This window comes from Acomys minous, assembly GCF_964271855.1.
Source record: "Acomys minous genome assembly, chromosome: 7".
In the NCBI taxonomy this organism is placed as follows: Eukaryota; Metazoa; Chordata; class Mammalia; order Rodentia; family Muridae; genus Acomys; species Acomys minous.
This window is the reverse complement of record NC_140488.1, coordinates 117,543,796-117,564,444: the sequence shown is the minus strand read 5'-3', so window position 1 is coordinate 117,564,444 and position 20,649 is coordinate 117,543,796. Positions and strand designations below refer to the sequence as shown.

The 20,649-nt window shown below is 42.6% G+C and overlaps 1 protein-coding gene across 3 annotated transcripts in view; it reads left to right on the top strand.

The window, feature by feature from the left end:
* Positions 1-19,186, top strand: part of SLC9A7 (solute carrier family 9 member A7) — a 161,599-nt gene extending 142,413 nt beyond the window's left edge. For 2 of the 3 annotated variants that reach the window (XM_084790039.1, XM_084790038.1), the window contains 2 exons: positions 5,486-5,591; positions 10,045-19,186. In XM_084790039.1, coding sequence (XP_084646165.1) covers positions 5,486-5,591; positions 10,045-10,296 — 358 coding nt within the window. In that variant the 3' untranslated portion in view covers positions 10,297-19,186. The remainder of the gene's footprint in view (positions 1-5,485; positions 5,592-10,044) is intronic. The other variant, XM_084790040.1, reaches the window with a different exon arrangement.
* Positions 19,187-20,649: the final 1,463 nt, after the last annotated feature.

Below are 20,649 nucleotides of genomic sequence, written 5' to 3'. Positions count from 1 at the left end.
CACTTTTTTCAGTCTTTTGACTTTAGTAACATTTAATGGTTTTATTTCTTTTTAAGTTATATATAACATAAGTATGCAAACATGTATTTTAAATGTATATATAACTGAAAACAACACATACATATATGAGGTTATACGGTGCATACCTATTTTTGTGTCTAGTTTATATAATTCATTCATGTTGTGTTTAGCTCTAGTTCATTTGTTTGTATTGTTGCACCATATTTTATTCTATAATTATTTTGTAATTTATTATTCTATTATTGATGAACATTGGATTATTTTCCACTTGAAGAAAACATCTGTGAACATTTTTATACATATATGTCTTTGATGTACTATATGAATGTTTTCAGTGGGACTATACCTAGAAGGAAAATTTCTGAGGCATAAGGCATGTGTAGGTTCAATGTTAGAAGACAGTTTTCCAAGGTGGTGATACTATTTCACACATTCCTAGTGTCTGAAAGTTCCAGGTGCTCCATATATTTGCCTAAAGTTGTTATTGTCAGTCTTTTGACTTTTACTGTATATTTTATTGTGGTCTTAATTTGTATTTCTGGGACAGTTCACACATTTACTGGCCATTGGCTGTGATCCTTTATTAAAAGCTTGTTTATACTTCTTGCCCATTTGTCACTTGGGCTATCTGAATTCTTATTACTGATTGGTAAGAGTTCTGTATGTATCCAGATATGTGCCTTTTACTGGTTACATATGACAAAATATTTTCTCCCACTTTATACATTGACTATTCACTTTCCAAATTAAATCTTTTGAGGGACAGAAAGTCTTATTCTGGCTGCTTGATCCTGTTCTTATTAGTGCCTTTCATGTCCTGCTTCAGAAATCATTGCCTGTCTCAAAGTCATAAAGCTAGTTTCCTAAATTATCTTTAGAAGCTAGATTCTTTATCTTCTGTGTGTATGTTTTCTTATGCTGGGTGACAAACATGGGCAAGGATACCTTCTGAGGTACTTTGCGATGCTCTGCATGACGTCATCCTCCAGAGATGATTTAAGGATTTCATTTTAGGACTGCTCTACAGCTAGACCTAGGCAATAGCAACTCAAGGTCACCTTATCCCAATTGGCAAGAGAGGAGATTCGAAGCCAGGTTCAGTTTCTGCTAGTTTGTTCTTTCTTTGCCTTTTCATCTAGGGTTCTCACGTAAAGCTTGGAGTGTTCGCATGTTTCTCCTCCAGTTTCCACCAGTCTCAGTTTGTTTCATCTGACTCTGCCAGTGGTTCTGCTCACCTTGTCGGGTGGCTTTTGGGGGAACTGGGGCTCCCCACATGTCCAGCTCACATATTTGGGGTTCTCTTCTTAGACTTCATCTGCCTTCATCTTCTGAAGACATTGAGCAGAGGGCTTTGCCTTGTTTGATTTTCTGTTGTCTAGGTTTTCTAGTTCTTCCTAAGAGAAAGGCCAACTACAAATTGCCATGTTTGCTACTGACAGAAACAGAACTTCCAGGATTTCTTTTAAATCACGTGAGCTTTGTTTAAATGGTAAATCCAGAAAGCATGTTGTTCCTTGGGCTTGGACAGGATAGAGAGCATTGAAGAGCATCTGCGGAAGGACCAAATGGTAAAGTGATAATATTCTTTGAAGAGAAACAGAAGTGAGCTCTAAAGTCCCAACTGACTCTAAATGTAGAGAATTTGGGGTTTCCACTTCTTAATTCAGGGAACAGAAACTAAAGTAGGGCACAGTCTAAAGAATTAGATTGTGGAAGTTACCCATGATTCATCCTACTTCCTCCTCATCACAAATCCAGAAAAATGAGCTTTGGTATTATGGAAAAGACAATTGGGGCAGGCATGATATGGTAGTTCCCGTCTGTAACCATGACACTGAAGCAGAAGGAACATGAATTCAGGACCATAGCAACTTTCTGGATTTTATAGTGAGTTGGAGACTGTCTTAGTTACTTTTCTATTGCTATGATAAGACACCATGACCAAGACAATTTATTAGAAGGAAGGGTTTATTGGGAGTTTCAGAGGGTTAGTTAGAGCCCATGGCCATTGTGGTAGGAGCATAGCAGCAGGTGAGCAGGCAGGTATGGTGCTGGAGCAGTAGCTGTGAGCTTACATTTGATCTACAAGTGTGAGGCAGAGAGAGGGGCGGGAGAGGGAGAAGGAGCTAACTGGTAATGGAATTGGATTTTTTTTTATTAAAGATTTATTTGTTCATTATTATGTATACAGTGCTCTGCCTACAGGTACACCTATAGGCCAGAAGAGGGCATCAGATCACATTATAGATGGTTGTGAGACACCATGTGGCTGCTGGGAATTGAACTCAGGACTTCTGGAAGAGCAGGCAGCGCTCTTAACCACTGAGCCATCTCTCTAGCCCTATGGAATCGGATTTTTTAAACCTCAAAGCCCATCACCAGTGACATACCTCTTCAAGAAGGCCATACTTCCCAATCCTTCCCAAACATTTTTGTCAGCTGGGGACCAAATATTCAAGTATATGAGCTTATGGGGTCATTCACATTCAAACCACCACAGAGGCCAACCTAAGCAACATGAGACTACATTTTTTTAAAAAAAGCATTGAGTTGGGCACAAATTACACCCACAGCTCTCCAGAGCCTCCTTTCCACAATCCTTAAAATGGGACAGACAGACTTCTAGTTTAAGATGAAGGGCTCGGAGGCTCCATACTCTCCCTCCTTTTTACCATGCCTTACAGAAATCTCCCAAGAGGTATTTTTCGTTGCTTGAGAAGGCAAAGAAAAGTAGAAGGAATTACAGCAGACAATCAGGGACAAACGCTAGTCTTAGCCAGTTTGTTTAGCTGATTCCTCAAGACTGGTGTTGGGAGCGTCTGTAGCACCTTCTTTCTTGTCAACAGATTAAACTAGTAGTGGTTAGTTTCCCCCCCCCCAGTCCTTAGATATCTGGAGAAAGTAGAAACCTTGACAAGGAGGGGTGGTAGGGGAGAAGCAGATACCAAAGCTGGTTCTGCCCAGTTACCTTCCCTGTTTTTGTTTTTTAATATTGTAATGGGAGTCCCCATCCTGCCTGATGAACTAAGAGACTGAATAATAAGCACATGAGGGAGGAGGGATGCTGAAAGAATTAAACAAGTGCAGCTGTTTGCCTATTTGCCGTTAAAAAGCTTCTAGCTAGGCCTAATGATTATGTAAACCCATAATTTCAGCACTTGGGTGGCCGAGGCAGAGGGATTGCCACGAGTTACAGGCCAGCACAGCCTACATAATGAGTTACAGACCAGCCTGGTCTTCAGGGTGTGAGACCTTGTGTTAGAAGAAAAGAAAAAAAAAGAAAAAAAAAAAAAAGAAACACCCAAAACAGTTTCTGATAGAACTTTTAGAAAGTAATGAGAGATATTTCCCAGTCGTAACATAAGGGCAAGTTACAAACAAACAAACAAACAAACAAAACAAACAAAGAAAAAAACAAAACAGTTCAAGAAGAAAAAAGAAAAATTTTGGAAGGTAAAAATAAATTTTACGGCTGGGTGTGGTGATGTATGCCTACGGCAAGAGAATCAGGAGTTCAAGGCCAGCCTGGACTATGTAAGATCTGTCTCAAGTTTTGATAACTGTACAGAAGTTCTGATGCATAGGCGTTGGATCTGGTTTATTTTTGTATGTAATAGTTTTTATTTTCAAGTTGTTTTTTTTTTTTTTTTGAGACAGGGTTTCTCTGTGTATCTTTGACTGTCCTGGACTCGCTTTGTAGACCAGGCTGGCCTCGAACTCACAGTGATCCGCCTGCCTCTGCCTCTGGAGTGCTGGAGTTAAAGGCATACGCCACCACTGCCTGGCTATTTGCAAGTTTTTTATAATGAAATTTTAATTAAAGTGTTTTTTCCAAATGAATGGGAACTTTTTAAATAAAGAGAGAATAATAAAATACATGTGACATGAAAGCAGAGCAGGAATTGTTTGGAGGAGGTAGGGAGCCAGCAAGAGGGGGCTAGAAAGAATGAGGGAAAGTGACAAATAAGAACAAAGTAAAATGGTATACATGCATTAAAATGCCACAGTGAAACATACCACCTTATATGATAACTTAAAATATAAATACATTTTAAGAAACTGTATACCTATCCACATACATATTTTTTACTTATTTTTATTTATTTACTTATTTTTGGTTTTGGTTTTTCAAGACAGAGTTTCTCTGTGTAGTCTTGGCTGTCCTAGAATCTCTTTGTAGACCAGGCTGGCCTCGAACTCACAGCGATCCGCCTGCCTCTGCCTCCTGAATGCTGGGATTAAAGGCATGCGCCACCACCGCCCAGCCTCACATACATATTTTTTAATAGAAATTGTCCTAGGCCTTATCAGCTTGAGTCAAAAAGGGCTTGTCTTTTTAGTGCCTGAGGCTGGGAACAGTAAGGCAGCTCTGGCTTGATCCTTGACACGGTAGAGATTGAAGCTCTTGCCACCTTCTAAGTGTAAGACAGAAGAGAAATGACTGCCCTGTGGGAGCCCACATCCACCCCCCCCCCCAAGCCTGCTCTTAAAGCCAGCAATCACACAGCAGCTTGTTAGGTCTATGAAGAGCTCCAGGTGCGCCCTTGCTTCCATCTTTTAACAAAGAGTCCACTTTTAACAGTGAATTATTCTATTATTTAAAAGAGTTAAATAGTTCACAACTAGAAGCATACCTCAGTGCCTCATCCTCAGAGGAACCAAATTAGTAAAGAATGTGTTCTAATGAATCCAGTGTTCTTTTTTGTTGTTTTGTCTTTTGAGACAGGGTTTCTCTATTTAATAGCCCTTAATATCGTAGAACTTGCCCTGTAGACCAGGCTGGCCTTGAACTCACAGAGATCCTCTTGCTTCTGCCTTCCAGGTGCTGGGCTTAAAGGTGGGCACCAACATTGCCTGGCTCTGTGTTCTTTTTGTTTACTTGGCTGCTTCCTTGGCTTGGATTATTTCTTTGGGGATTATATTATTTGAGATATGCTCATAGTGTTGCCCAGATTGGCTTTAAACTCAATATCCTCTTGCCCCAGCTTCCCAAGTGCTGGGATTCCAGCTGTGTGCTGTTGTGCTTGACTGAATTGATTTAACATTCCTTTAACTGACTATTAGAAATCACTACCCTAGCCAGGCTCTGTGGCGCACGCCTATAATCTCAGCACTCAGGAGACAGAGGCAGGCAGATCTCTGAGTTGGAGGCCAGCCTGGTCTACAAGTGAGTCCAGGAGAGCTGGGGCTACACAGAGAAGCCATGTCTTGAAACAAACAAACAAAGAAACAAATAAACAAAAAAGAATTCACTACTCTGAGAGTTACACATGTGACACACTGAGCTATGTCTTCATCTACTGTTCTGTGGTTGTAAGGCTTTCCTTTGTGGTACTGAGAAAACAGGAGTGGGAGGCTTTGTGGGTAGACTGTCAGACAATTTGTTAATCTTTGTGTTTTAAAAATGCATTGTTGTGTGTATTGTTTTCATTGCAGCAATTTTTCCTTAATTCCCCCTTTAAAGTTACCTGAAGCCCATTCTCACCCACAGCGGTCCCCCGCTAACCACCACTCTCCCAGCCTGGTGTGGCTTGCTGGCTCGGTGTCTGACCAGTCCCCAAGTCTATGATGTAAGTACAGCTGTAGGTGCTGTGTTCCTGTTCAATGGGCAGTTCTTTCCTTAGGAACTCCAGATGAAATAAATTGCCTCTGTGTGTGTGTCTGTGTGTGCTGTGTGTATGTGTGCTGTGCTGTGTGTGTGTGCTGTGTGTGCTGTGCTATGTGTGTGTGTGCGTGCACGCATCTGTTTAGTACAGTAAAAGGGAAACCTTTTAATGGGGTTAAAAGGCTTCCCAGTATGAGCAGCTGGAAATCCAAGTGACTAGATTTTAATTCAAGTCCTTACAGGCTACTGAAGTACCCTAGACCTGTTTCTTATTTTTTTAATCTGTACTATGGTCCTACTAGTGCTAGCTGGCCTGAGCATTACATAAAGCTCATTAAGATACACCATAAACCACAAGGCAGCACACCAAGGTAAGGATTCTTTTGCAAGTAGTTTATTTATGCTGGTGTGGTTAGGTCCTCTTTTACCACTTTCTAATGCTACAAGTGACATGATCACACTGAGGAAAAGAATGCCCCAGTTGTGGATGTCTCAGATTTAGGGCTGAGCCTGCGCTCCCAATATGGGTTACAGGGCAGATGGGTGGAACATGCAAGCAGCTGTCCCCCTCTAAGTAGAAGAAAAGAAGCCAGAGCTTCCTCCTCCTCCTCCATCTCTCTCTCTCTCTCACCATTCCAAGGTGATAAGAGTCCTTACCCTGAGGGGAAAGAGCTTCTCACATTTGTGCTCAGCACAGCCAAAGGCTTGTTTCATTCTCAGCACACTGTAAAAGAGCAAATGCTACATGCAGCAGTATAGTCGAGGAGAGTACAGTCTCAGAAATAATGCCAGCTGTTCATGGACCCCTGATTGGTAGTAGACAAAACAGACTCTCGAAGATGGGCCTCCACATAATTAGTCAATCTAATCTGCAGTTGATTTGACCGATGACGAGAAAGCAGAAGGCCAACCCAGGGTCTGAGGGTGAAGAGCCCTCAAGAAGTTTAAAGAGAGTGAAAGGGTCAGGAAAGGTGACCATAGCTAGCCTAGTTGGGATAGTAGATAAGAGCAACTGTACGTAAGGACCTAAGATGAAAGCAGCAGTTTTCCATGCCATCCTCTTCCCCTGAGAACAAGCGTTACAGCTACCAAGTCACCGTACATCTGAGACACAGTGCTGCCATGCAGTTTGTGCTCTGTCTCGTCCATCCCCCTGGAGGAAGACGGCCATTGAAAATGTGGCAGAGAGGCCATCAGTGCCTGCCATACAAGCGTGAAGAACTGAGTTTGTATCCTCGGCACTCAAATAACAAGCTGAGCATGATGACGCATATCTGTCACCCCCCCCCAACCCTGGAACTCACGGGCATGATAACCTAATCAATAAATGAGCTCCAGGTTCAGTGAGAGACCCTGTCTCAGCAGATAAGGTAGAGAGCAATGAAAAGAAGATATTCAAAGTGACCTATGGTCTCCATGTGCAGGTACGTGCACATATGCACACACCCACATACACATTTTTGGCACAGGTGTATGCATACGGGTGACAGAACTTTGCACCTGCAAAGCAACTGGACTGTCTCTTTGGGAGAGTCAGTTGGGCCATGTTAGAATGGAATTCTGCCTCAGTCTTCCTCACATTTTCACCTACTGTGAAGAGACCAACATTCACATCTCCTTGTCTTAAAGATGCCTGAGCTCCCAGTGTCCCCTGCTCCTCCTGCTCTATACAGTAGAACTTCTCCTGTGACCCTGGACTAGACTACTTCGAGGTATAAGAAAAATAGACCTTTGGGGGTGTAGTTCAGTGGAAGAATGCCTGCCTGGTATTTATGAGAGCCTGAGTTCCATCCTCAGCACTGGGGAAAATAAGATAAAAAAAGTGCTGTGATGGGGCATTTAAACCCAAAGCTTCAGCCATGTTAACAACAACAACAACAACACCCTTCTCTAATATGAAGCATGCTAATTGTCCTCTTGCCCAGAGATTAGGGATATGTGGATTAGTCTGATGACAGTGTAAATGCAGTAATGTTCTTACAGTCATGTGAATCAAGTATGTCTTTCACTACTTGAAGAGACAACTCAAGGTTTGCTCTAGGAATAATGCTTGGACTCTGGGCTCCACATACTCATCCAATCTTGAACTACCAAAGGGGGTGCCACCCTTGATGCTGTTGCTGTTCTTCTGCCCAGCATCTCAGCTACCTCCAGATTTAGCAAGGCCTCCTATTGAGTGAAAGCAAAGGTGGTCCCCCATGCCCCCACGACCCCCGCATTACAAATTGAGAAATCCAAAGTTAGTGGCAGGTGAGGGTTGTTACTGGGTAGGTCTCATGGCCACTTGACTGCTGTTGTGTGGTTCCTACTCATCACCTATAGGATATGTTTAATTGGTGAAATTTACTGGGAGAGCCCCCATTATTTCCACTTTAACCCTAACTCTTTTAGGTCTCAGATATACCCTGTACATATAGCCTAAAGTGAATTACATATTTATAATAATTTCATAAAATAAAACCTGTTATTTTGTAAAGTAATATCAACTATAAAAAAGATGGAGATAGTACTCAAAAAGTTTGGACTGTGGATCAATTTAGACTTGGAATTTTTGTACTCCAGAGGCTCAGCCTGTGCTAAATAAGCACCACTTAGGAAGGCAGGGAGAAAAGAAAGAGACATTGCCCTTGGGTGATTTATCATTGAGATGGGGAGTCCACATGCAAATGGGGTAGAGTAGGTGTATCCATAGCTTTGTGATGCATGACTGAAGAGTGATGGATAGAGGAGGCCCTGGTGTCTAGAGGATACAGGACTTCAGATGAGTTTGGACGGGCTGATGGGGAATGATAGAACAGACATCTAAGGTGTCCTGACACTGTATTTGCCATTTGAGAAAGCCCTTCACAGTATTGGATAGACATCATCATAGACAGGAGTAAGGGCATGGTTTCCTTTGCTGTGCTTGTGAGACCCACTCAAGAATGCCAAAGTCTGTCTGACCTCATACTGTCTCCTGTCACTCTCCTCATCACCATCTGGTAACTTCAAATAGTCATGGCCTGATTAAACTTGCCTTGTTTATTAGTCTTATCTATTTTACTACCACCGTTGCTTAGTGTGAAATGCCATTCTGGTCCTTTTCTCTTACTCACTGATTCCCCCCCTCCCCCCCAGCCCCCCTCATCTTTCATGTAGATCAAACCAGGCTGGAGGCAACACAACTTCTAACTCTACTTCCTGTCAGCTGGACAATTTTAAGCACATTCCATGAGTTTTCACAGCATAGGTTTGGTGGTCATGCCCTTCCTGGGTAGGAGAACTTATTTGTTTTGTTTGTTTGTTTTTTATTTTTTTATTTCATTTTTTATTAATTTATTTATATTACATCTCAATGGTCATCCCATCCCTTGTATCCTCCCATTCCTCCCTCCCTCCCATTTTTTCCCCTTATTCCCCTCCCCTATGACTGTTCCTGAGGGGGACTTTCTCCCCATGTATATGCTCATAGGGTATCAAGTCTCTTCTTGGTAGCCTGCTGTCCTTCCTCTGAGTGCCACCAGGTCTCCTCCTCCAGGGGACGTGGTCAAATATGGGGTACCAGAGTTCGTGTGAAAGTCATAATGGGTAGGAGAACTTATGTGAGGTCTCCAGCATGTATTTAATAGAGGCTCGATAAGGTACACAGTCTCCATCAATCTTTCACTCCATCCAGCTGAAGAGAGTAGACATCCAGACATCCAGCTAGACAGTACTGGGAAAACAAGGGAAGAAATCCTCACTACGGCTTCCCACCCCTGTAGACTAAGGGAGAGGCTTGCCATACATAAACAGGCAGCAGGCCTACCCTGAAGATCTGCTCAGATAGGAGAGAACCGGAGCCTATTTGAAACCTACACTCATGACCTTCCTGAGAACATTATTTCTTTATGGGTGGGGAGGCTGAGAATGCAGCCAGCCTATCTGCTTCTTTTAGATGCTAACCCCTGAGCTATCATGCATCTGAAGTCTAATCTGTGTCTAGTATTCTAAGTCCTAGCTCAGGAAGCGTTGCCTTGATTAAAAAGAACTTTATAGTTTCTACCTAGTAACTATACCAAGGGCATTGGCAGGGAAGTTTCATAAAATCCTTAGTGTTTTTAAAACATTTTTTTGTGTATATGTATATTTGTGTGCCTGAGTGTGTGTGTGTGTGTGTGTGTGTGTGTGTGTGTGTGTGTGTGTGTATACACACAAATGTGTGCAGGTACCCACAGAAGCAAGAAGAGGGTTTTGGATCCCCTAGAACTGGAGATTCAAAATTCACAGCCAGTTAACTGTGAATTGCCTAATTTGGGTGCTGGGAACTGAACATCATTTCTGCAGCCACCCAGATCCTTGGTTTTCTGATATAAGAATTTGGGGTTATTGGGGTTAGGTTGGCCCCAGCCCTGGAAAAAAAAATCTCAGGTTCCTCTTTTGTTGACTGTACCTTTCAGAACCAAGAGCCACTGAGAGAAGATGACTCTGATTTCATCTTGACGGAGGGTGACCTCACCTTGACCTACGGAGACAGCACTGTGACTGCGAACGGTTCGTCAAGCTCCTATACAGCTTCCACAAGTCTCGAGGGTGGCCGGAGAACAAAGAGCAGTTCTGAGGAAGTGCTTGAGCGAGACCTGGGAACAGGAGACCAGAAGGTTTCCAACCGGGGAACCCCCCTTGTGTTTCCACTGCAGGAAAATGCATGACTTCCTTCTTAAATCCTGAAGGATCAGGGAGGCTCTCATGAGGGTGAGGTTGGCCAACTGCCCCAGTGTGTTTTAAGGTGTGGCATTGACTGGGTTAAACTAATGCTTCTGTTTCACTGGGGCCTGAAACTATCTTACCCCCCTCAAAACTTAACCCAAGACTCAGATCGTGAAGCTAAAGTGTCTCTAAATTAAGACAAATGCAGACCTATTCCCACTTTTTCACATAGTAGTACGCTGTTTCAGAGTTAAAATAATAGCATGCTTTAATGGTCTCTCATTTCATCCGCCTGCAGCATCTGCACATGGTGGGGCAGATAAGGGGCTTCATCTCTCTCTGCTGTAGCGCCAGTCTAGGCAGCTCAAGAACATCCATTTGGAATTCCAAGCTAGACAAAAGACAGTGAAGAAAGGAAACTGAAATCAGAACCCCAGTGGTGCCAGCTGCCGGTGGTCCACCAGACAGGGGAGCCTCTGAAGACTTACACAACTGCATCCTCCTGGCACAGTGCTGCCTGTTCTACCTGTGTTACTCCTAGACTGAAGACTAGGAAGCCTGTCCATAGGCTGGGGCATTAGCTCAGTAGAAGGGTGCTAGAGGGCTTGCCTACAGCACACAAGACTCTGGGTTCCATCCCCAGCATTGCAAAAAGTATATGTGTATGGGTGTGTGTGTATGTGTGTGTCCTAAGAACATTTCAATATGGGGAAAAGAAATCTAGTTCCTTCTCTGGAAATCTCTATAAAGGAGTTACTGGAATGGTTCAGACCAAAGGCAAATCATGTTCTGTTCTTTTGTTAAAATTAAACTGAGGGCAGGCGGTACTGAGAAACTGCTGCTGATGCATACCACTGCCACACTCACTTGATTTTTGAGGGTACCATGTGAGCCCACTGCCGGGAAGGTAACTGATAAGGACTGAGATATATCTACTACAGGGTTTGAGATAATATGGATGTTGCTATTATCCAGGGAAGAGAAGGGTCGCAAGAAACAGAAGAGGCCATTGCCTATGCTTAGAGAAATAGATTTTAATACAAAAAAGAAAACTGAAAAGAAAAGATAGACATCTTTATTTTTATTTTAACATAAGTTTTACTTTAAAATATCCAAAAGAGGTAATTCCAAAGTCACACTAAATACAATATAGGACTTGCTTTGTTATAAATCATAAAAATGTATATGTGCAAGTAAAGGCTGAGTTTTCCAATGCCAACTATCTTTAGGACAAACTTCAATACTAATAATAATTACTTTCCCATTACCACTATTTTCAACACCTAGAAGATGGAAATCATTCTGGTGCTTTTATTTCAATCTGAACTTTCGTTGCTAAAAATACATATCCAAAGTTGCTTTTCAAATGACTTGTCATTTCTGCTCTTCCAGAGTAGACAGGAAAGTCCCCCCCCCCCAACAAAAAAAAAGAAAAGGAAAAGAAGAAAACAAACAACCAAACAACAACAAACCATAATCTGACTTTTAAAAACTATTAGATGACTGCCATTCTGGGCCACACCTTCCTTTGTGAAATTTGATAACTTGAGGCCTCAAAGGCAGGCATCTCCTTGCGTGTGAGGTGGCATAGGTCAAGAAAGAGCATCCACTGTAATCCTTTTCCTGTGCTCCGGATCATGCTGCCATGCCCTACGTCTGAGATTTGAATCTTTTCTTCCATCCTGACTTCGTTTATTTTCTTCTGGAATTGCGTTTGATATATGTGCTATGTTCAGATACGTAGGCTCATGTCTGGATAAAGTCTAAAGCAGAAGCTGAAACAGGAGGAGGTTTAGTCAGATCCATCATGCCACCTGGAGAACTTCTAGATACACCATGATGCTTCCCTTGGCTGTGCCTAGTGAACTGCCCCAAGGGTGTCCAAATCAGAGCGTCTCTAGAAGATACTACAAAGCCTCCCAAGCTTCTCAATTCTAGAGGTCAACATCAGTCCTATTTTAAAAAGTGTTGCTTTAACCAACTGGCTTTTTCTTCATGGAATGCCTTTTCCTCCAATCCCAGATGAAAACCAGCTTCCATAAAGCTTTGTCTAAAAGTTCTTTTCGTGCCTGTGAAATAGTAGTACAAGCATCATGCACAGTAGTGGGCAGCTGCTGCAAATGCTGCTGTTTGGATTGTTTATTTCTTTTAAAAAATAAATAAATGTGTACACATATATTTCCAAAGTATGAATGTTTGGAAAAGTTTGGAGAGTCAGACTACAGGAGACCTGAGGTGCTGGAGTATGCTACAACATTCCCTGGGAGCTTGTATGCTGCTTGCAGTCTCTAGTTGTCAGCAGAGGCTGCACTATATGTAATCTGGCTGACCACCTAGTGGGTCTCCAGCAGGAGCAGGAACTGCGTGAGCTTGCTTCTTGTAATGTTCCTCTTGAGCCTTTGAATAATCTTGCATCTGCCTTTGTTGGCCACTGTTCCCTTTTCCCTTCGTTTGGGGTCTAGTTGGTGCATTTGCTGGTAATAGTGAGCATAATAAGCAGCCCAAGCTGTGGAGTTTGATGTGCCTGCCTTTGCCTGGCACATCAAGTCGCACCGGGACTAAGTGCACCCTCTCCCACTGAGGCCTGACAAGGCAGCCCAGCTAGGGGAAAAGGATGCAAAGTCAGGCAACAGAGTCAGAGATAGCCCTTAACTCCCATTGTTAGGGGACCCACATGAAGACCAAGCTGCACATCTGCTACACATATGTAGGGGGGGGGCCTAGGTCCAGCCTATGCATGTTTCTTTAGTTGGTGATTCAGTCTCTGTGAGCCCCCATGGACCAAGGTTGGTTTACTTGGTAGGTATTGTGGTGTCCTTGACCCCTCCAAATCCCTTAATTCTTCCTCTCCCCGCCCCCAGTCTTCCACAAGACTCCCTGAGCTCGGCCTCTTCTTTGGCTGTGGGTCTCAGCATCTGTCTCCATCAGCTGCTGGATGAAGCCTCTCAGAAGACAGCTATGCTAGGCTCCTGTCTGCAAGCACAGCAGAGTATCAATAATAGTGTTAACGGGTTGGCTCTTTCCCATGGGGTGGGTCTCAAGTTGGGCCAGTCATTTGGTTGGTCATTTCATCTTTTATACCCACACTTTTTGTAGACAGGACAAATTTTGGGTCAAATGTTTTGTGGGTGGCTTGGTGTCCCTCTCCCTCCATTAGAAGGTCCTGCCTGGCTATAGGAGGTGGCCACTTTAGGCTCCATATCTCCCACTGCTAGGAATCTTATATAGGGTCACCCCCATAGACTCTCAGGAGCCTTCCCGGTCCTAGAGATGCCCCCTCAATTCTCTCTCCCAGTCCTCCCTGTTTCATCTACTTCTAATATCTATTCTGTTTTCTCTTCTGAGGGAGATTCAAGCATCCTCCCTTAGGCCCTCCTTGTTACTTATCTTCTTTGGGTCTGTGGATTGTAGCATGGTTATCCTGTACTATATAGCTAATATCTACTTATAAGTGAGTACATGCCATGCGTGTATTTCTGGGTCTGGGTTACCTCACTCAGGATAATATTTTTCTAGCTCCGTCTATTTGCCTGCAAGCTTTATGATGTCCTTGTTTTTAATAGCTGAGTAGTATTCCATTGTGTAAATGTACCACAGTTTCTTTATCCATTCTTTAGCTGAGGGACATCTGGGTTGTTTCCAGATTCTGGCTATCATGAACAAAGCTGCTATGAACGTAGTTGAGCAAGTGTCCTTGTGGTAAGGTGGAGCATCTTTTGGGTTTATGCCCAGGAGTGGTCTAGCTGAGTCTTGAGGTAGAGCTATTCCCAATTTTCTGAGGAACCGCCAGATTGATTTCCAAAGTAGTTTGCACTCCCACCAGATGAATCTGTCACTCCAGCTTCTTGAGTTGCTTCAATGTTCATAGTCTTGTCATAAGATTACCTCAACATTCAGATCTTCTCAGAGTACCTTGTGTAAATTGGTTATCAAGGTTTCTATGTAACTTCAACATTCTCCACCATTTTCTTGTGTTCTTTTAAGCTGTTCTCCTAAGGTTTTATGGAAAAGGCCCCACATGCTCACTCTGGTCGTCTCTCCAGTATGGTCTCCTCTGTCAGGTAACTGTTCCTGTGTCATCCGCTATTTCTCTGTTTTCTTTTTTTTGCAGGGGGGTGGGGTGGGGGAAGAAATTCAGTGTTCTCCATTAGAATTTGTTCCTGATGATCCTCCTAATCATGCAGATGAAGAGCTTCCTCTTTCTTCCTTACTTCAGTTGCCCATTCTGTGGGAGCCTATGTTTCCTTCCGTCAGCTCTCCTCCGAGAATCCATAATGGCTGTGGCTGGTTCTCATTATTCCTGGTCAAAATAAGTGGATACTCTTGTCCTCTGCCTGGTTGGACTGAGTAGCTCAGCATGCAGTGTGAGTTTGTAAATACTGCACCTCGTCTTTCTCCTTCTTCAGAAGACTCTTCTTCTTGCATCATGGGCCCCTCTCTCCTGAAGTCTAGCACTTCCTTCCTGGAGGATCCTAGCTGCTCCCTGACTTGCTCAGCAGGTCTACAGAGGTTCCATAACACTTCCTGCTTCAGATTCTGTGTGTTCACAGTTCCTAAGCTACCAGGTTTCTCCTGTGAAGGCCAAGTAGCTCACCCAGAGAGTTTAAAACAGAAACTATACTTTATTCTTTCTTCATCTTTCTGCTTTTGGATACTTCATGTAATGAATAAAAACTAAAAGTAGTCAACTATTGACCCTGACATGGAATATTTTGGTCAATATTCTCTTCTGTGCATACTAAGTAAGAGAGATATTTGCCACTGAGAATAAGCCTGATTGAGACATCTTTATTTCCTAGGTGTATTAGTTATATTTTTGCTCTCTGCCATCAGACCTGGAACTATCCCATTCATTGAGTCTCCACTGTCAGAGTAAATGAGGAGTCCATTACAGCAATTAAACTCTTAGAAACGTTGCTCTCATACAAACATCTTCATCAAGGTCCCAGAGCTACAGAGGTAGTACCCCCTTCTGCAGCCCTATAGGCAGCACAGGCACCAAAGGAAGAAGTACCTACTGGAGCTGCCTGCTCCTCCGGCACTGTGGACTCCTACTCTACCTGATGAGGCCAGCTGTGCTCCATAGAAGTCTTAAGGCCTAGACAGAACCTCAGCCATTGAACTGATGCATGCATGCAATATTAGTGGCTATTAGAAGCAAAGTCATGAAAGATAAAATTGTCTTCTGTATGTTTAGGAATTCATGTGTCTTAATGCTGAGTGCCATGCAGAGAGAGGCCATTTTCTTGGTGGAGAGGCTACTGCACCAGCTTAATATGTACATGGTTTGAAAGGTAGCATTTTACTCTAAATTCTTTCTGGATGAGCCATCCTACTTTATCCACTCTTAAAGTAGGTGAAATGCTGAGAGAAATCTTGGAAAGGGTCTCTTGTCAAATCTTACAGTGCTAGCAGTTTTGGTGACCCAGTTTGTAAAAGATGCTTTTATGAGATGTGGTGTTTTTCTCCTCATTGCAAACAAAATAGGGCCCCACAAGCATTAGTACATCAGTGGTGACGTTGCCTATTTAACCTTCTTAGTCTTAGCATAATCCTGTTGTGTTTCTTGTAAAGGGTCTTATAGTCTTCATTATTGTGACCTAGTAAAATATGAGTAAATTGGTATTTACCAAGACAAAAAGAAACCCAACTAGGGTTTCGATTATTTAAGTCTTTGTTCAGTGAATGAAAGTGAGTTATTTTTGAATCAAGGTCCTAGTTGTTGCTTGAGACACCCCCTGACTTCCCAGGAGTCCTGCAAAAATGAAGCTCCAAGTACAAATGGTTCCACATTGAAGTGTTGTGCCCAGGCTGCACGAGGAAAAGTAGAGTGCTGTAAAGCCCAGAAACTGCCTACTTCAAAACCAACTGCCCGGAACCCAGACTGGAATTGCTTAAGTAATAGTCAGGTTTGTCTGAGAAAGTGCTCCATGTCATCTTTCAAGCCTGCGCATTCTAAGTTGAGGGAGATGACACTTCTATAGACTGGAATATTCTACGTCAGACATTCTGAATTCGGTCTGCATATTGCTTTTGTTGGCCAGTTTAAAACATTTAAGCTTGAAGAACTGGCTTAGCTATAGAGCACTTCCTAGCCTGCCCAAGGCCCTGAGTTCTATCCCCAAGCACTAAAATAAAAATGACAGTAGAAGGGTGCTGTACCCTGGAGACTGGGATTCTGGAGCCTCAGGGTGGGGCTGGTGTGTGTGTGTGATTTGCTTAGGAACGTCCAGGATTCCTCCTGTGTAGAAGAGTTGAGAGCCTTTTTGATAAAGCTTCCAAGAAACCCTGTTTGGAAGCTTAGTTAAAGGAATGATCTACTAAGTTAAGTGTTTGTTTATTTTGTAATTGTTAGTGACAAAAATATATATATATACCCAAATGAATTTACTAATGCAGAGGAGGCCACTGTAAAACTTTTGTGCTCATTTTGCAGACTTCGAGGTTGTCTTTCATATGAAAATGAAGAGACTTGAAGGAGAGAGGAGGGTGACTTGAGTATTTGCATAGAGGAATTTCAAACTTGTCTTCTTCATTCCAACTTGTCGGTGTGAAAGGGAGGTTTTGTCTTTGATTGAGCTGCTGAGTAGTCAAACACAAAGGATTCTGGGAAGCTATCATTTCAATTTAATACAGAATTAAATTACTAGTCTCTTTTTTTTTTGTAGTCAGACTTTGTTAGTCCCATGACTTATTCCACAGAGTAAGGGTCGCCCCATTTACTGCCAGCAGCAATGTGTGTTGGAGGTGGTCTGACAGAGAGAACATTTAAAAAACACTCATTCTTTTTCATAATGCTTTTGCAGGAACTACCTGGAAAACATAAGCTTTTCTAGGGAAAGAGTGCTGGCACTTAAAGGTTGAGTGTTTCTTTTAAGTAGCACCATAGTAAGGGCATAAGAACTCCTGGGTAACTTCTGAGAGTGACCATGGTGCCTGGAGCCAAACAAATCACATTGTGGTATCAAATGCCTCATCAAGCAAACAGCAAGGAGCACCAAATGCCTTGTGGTTCCATATACAAATAAGATCTCTTTGGAGGAAAAAAAAAACAAGTTATCTCAGCTAAATGTGAATAATTCCATCCAGGGCAAAGGTCTGCTTTACATGGCTCCTTGGCAGCCTCTTCCTTGCCCTGTCTCCAGTGGAAAGGAATGTAATCATGTGAGACATTTAATGTAAACCATTGCTTCTCAGGTGCAGAAATCCCTCTGAGATCAGAAGACAACTGAGCAACCCACCAGAGGTGCAGAGCATCTTGTAGGCTGCCTTGTTCCCAGCATGAGTTCTAAGAGAACTCAAAGGAGCCAAGAGCACCATCTATCTACAAATCTCATCTGCAGGGACAACTGCTGGGGTGGCAGCTTGCTGAGCTGATAGGTATAGAGGGACACTTGTGGGCTCTTCCAGTGTCACAGCTGCCTTTTGATGTTGACTCTATTAAGTTGGAGCAGGCCCTCTCCTGTGTATTGAGTTAGGGACTCTGTTGTTTTAAGTGAGCCTCTGGCTTTCTAGCCGCAGCCTCTGTGTTCTGATTCAGTAAGTTGAATGAATCTAACGGCCAAGAGTTTATTTTAGAAACAACACAGCTGGATGCTGCCTTTACCTCTTTGATACCTAAAATGACCCCCTCCCCCTTTTTTAAACCTAGTTTGAACAATCCAGAGAAGTATCTTAGGAATGATACTTGTGCTTATGTGCTAATGTCAAACCATAAAACCATTCTTTGAAGAGTCTTTCAAAACAGGATGTGAAAACAAACTTTTCCCCACTTCCAGTTTTCATAGACATTTGTCAAAATAGCAGATACACCTTATCACCATGTGTTGGCAAATTATAACGAGCAAACCAAACTCTCTTATGTTCATTTTATTTTCCTAAGCAGGCTATACATTAACTATGGCCCATTTGGAACAGATGGGCAGCCATGTTTTGGTCACTCAAACCTTGGGGAGGGGGCCATTACAAGGAGGGTCTGTCTGCTGTGCTGCCTTGTGAGAAGGCCTCAAGTGGATATGGGAGGATGCAGCACAGGGCATCTTCTTCTCGCAGCATCATTAGAAGGACACAAGAGAATCTTCACATGTCCCAGTCTAACTTCAATTCTTGGCTGGTGGCAATGTGTCTGGGCCTGTATATGCTGAAAACAAAAAAAGAAGCAGCGAGGAGCATGAAGCACTGAAGGCTTGTTGTGGAAAGCCCTTTCAGAAAGTGGCCATCCTGATATTCGTGGGCATGTGGTGGCTGACAGTGATGACTAGCAGGCCTTGGAGGAACAGAGGGATGCTTTTCAGTGTCATGGGTACTCAATCTATGAATGGATAAATTAGTGCTAAGAGCACTTATTCACAGTGTAACTTCACAGTAGGACCATCCCCTCCCCCTTGGTTTTCTTTGCCTTTTAACCTACATCCACCTAATCCTTCTTTTGGAATGTTTTTATTGTTCCCAGTACAATAATGAAATGAGAAGAACAGAGAAATTCATTGACTATCTGGAAAGCAAATTTTAGAGTAGACTAGGGAGAGTTTAACATGCAGTGATGGGACTTTCTGGAGGGGGAACTTTTGATAGAGAGCTGACAGTGTATTGGGGAGAATTTTTTTTTATAGAAAATGGCATCAAAGTGTGTTTCAACAGAAAATTAAAGAACTGGGATTATTTGCAACCTTTATGTGCGATAAGGAAATCTCTAGTAGGAGCCCTGCAGTGCTTTCTGTGCTCTACCCCGTTCCCCTTTGTATAGCTGTTTAGATTGCTATTGTAAAGCTAGCCTCGTGTTTTCCTGTCCTTTACTGATGATATTTAACGTTTTTCTCTAAGCTTTTTTTTCTTTTCTTTTCTTTTTTTTACAAAATTCAAAATAAAAAGATGAACTGGCTGAGCTACTGATATTTTGGGTTTCCAGAGTCCCCTTCTGCTATGTGTACACACTGTGATCTTATTTCCATCATGTTTCTTTTTCTCACTGAGAAGTTACTTCATTTTTGGAACTGTTTCTCCCCCAGGGAATTCATTCAAATCATAGTTGGCAAGGTACACTTGGACCCTCAGCGAATCCAGCCCGCAGCTTGTGTTTATAAATGAAGTTTTATTGGCATCCGTTGCACTAATTGCTTAGCATGCTATCTGGAGTTGCTTTATGCTACAGTGACGGAGCGGAGGAATGGTGGTACGGATTCCATGGCACGTAAAGCCTCGACTATTTACTATCTGACCTTTTACTGAGAAAACCCTTGCCAAACCCTGAGTTTGATCATTTTACATTTTCAGCTTTGAAATATGGTATCACGGAGCCTAGAGAGCCGGCTCAGTGGTTAAGAGCACTTACTGCTCTTGCAGAAGATCAGAAAGCAGTTCCCAGGACCCAAATAGACCAACTTATAACCACCGGTAACTCCAGCTCCAGGGGATTCAATGCCCTTTTCTGGCTTCTGCCAGTACTACACGAATGTGGTGTACTTACATAAACTCATACAGGCAAACACACATCTACATAAAGCTTTAGGGTAAAAAAGAATAGGGTGTCATCTGGATATACTGGTACACACTTGTAGCCCAACACTTAGTAGGACAAACTGGCGACCAGCTTCAACTTCACAGACAGGGTTGATGATGCTGGGGTCTGTTAAACCAATTGTAACATCTTTTTGAGGTTTTTATAGTTAAAAGAAACAGTTTAAACTTGCCTTCAGCCTAGGCTTCCTACTGCCCTTAAGAGTCTCATAGGCTATAAGGGCAGAACCCCGCATCACCAGGAGTTGGCATCGTGTGAGCCTGAAGAGTGTAAACTTGAATTGTAACTTAACAGTTTCTTACAGGATGACTGCTAAAATTGAATCCAAGCCGAGTAGAGATGGCTCAGTAGTTAAAAGCACTGGGTTCTCTCCCAGAGGACTGACATTTGATTCCCAGTGCCTATATGGCAGCTTACAACCATCTGTAACTTCAGCCCCAAGGGATCTGACTCCCTTTTCTGGTTTCCATAGGGACCAGGTATGCACATGGTACACAGGTACACATGCAGACAAAACACCCAAACATGTAAAATACAACTTAAAAAAGAAAATTCTTGAACCCTACATATAGTTTCCTTCATGGTTTTTATATTCTTTTTATATAGACTATCTTTATTGAATTCATGCAGTTGAGCCACTTATCAAAATCTGCTTAGCAAAAAATAAAAAAAAATAAAAATAAATCCTATCATTAGCATGATGCTATAGTCATTTAATTGCATAGTTACAAAACCACTAGATAGAACGATTTGAAGACAAAAAAGCCCTTTCAATTTATTACAACTCTCCTACTTCCAGAGAAAACTGACTGTTTACAAAATAGTTCTACAGGAAGAG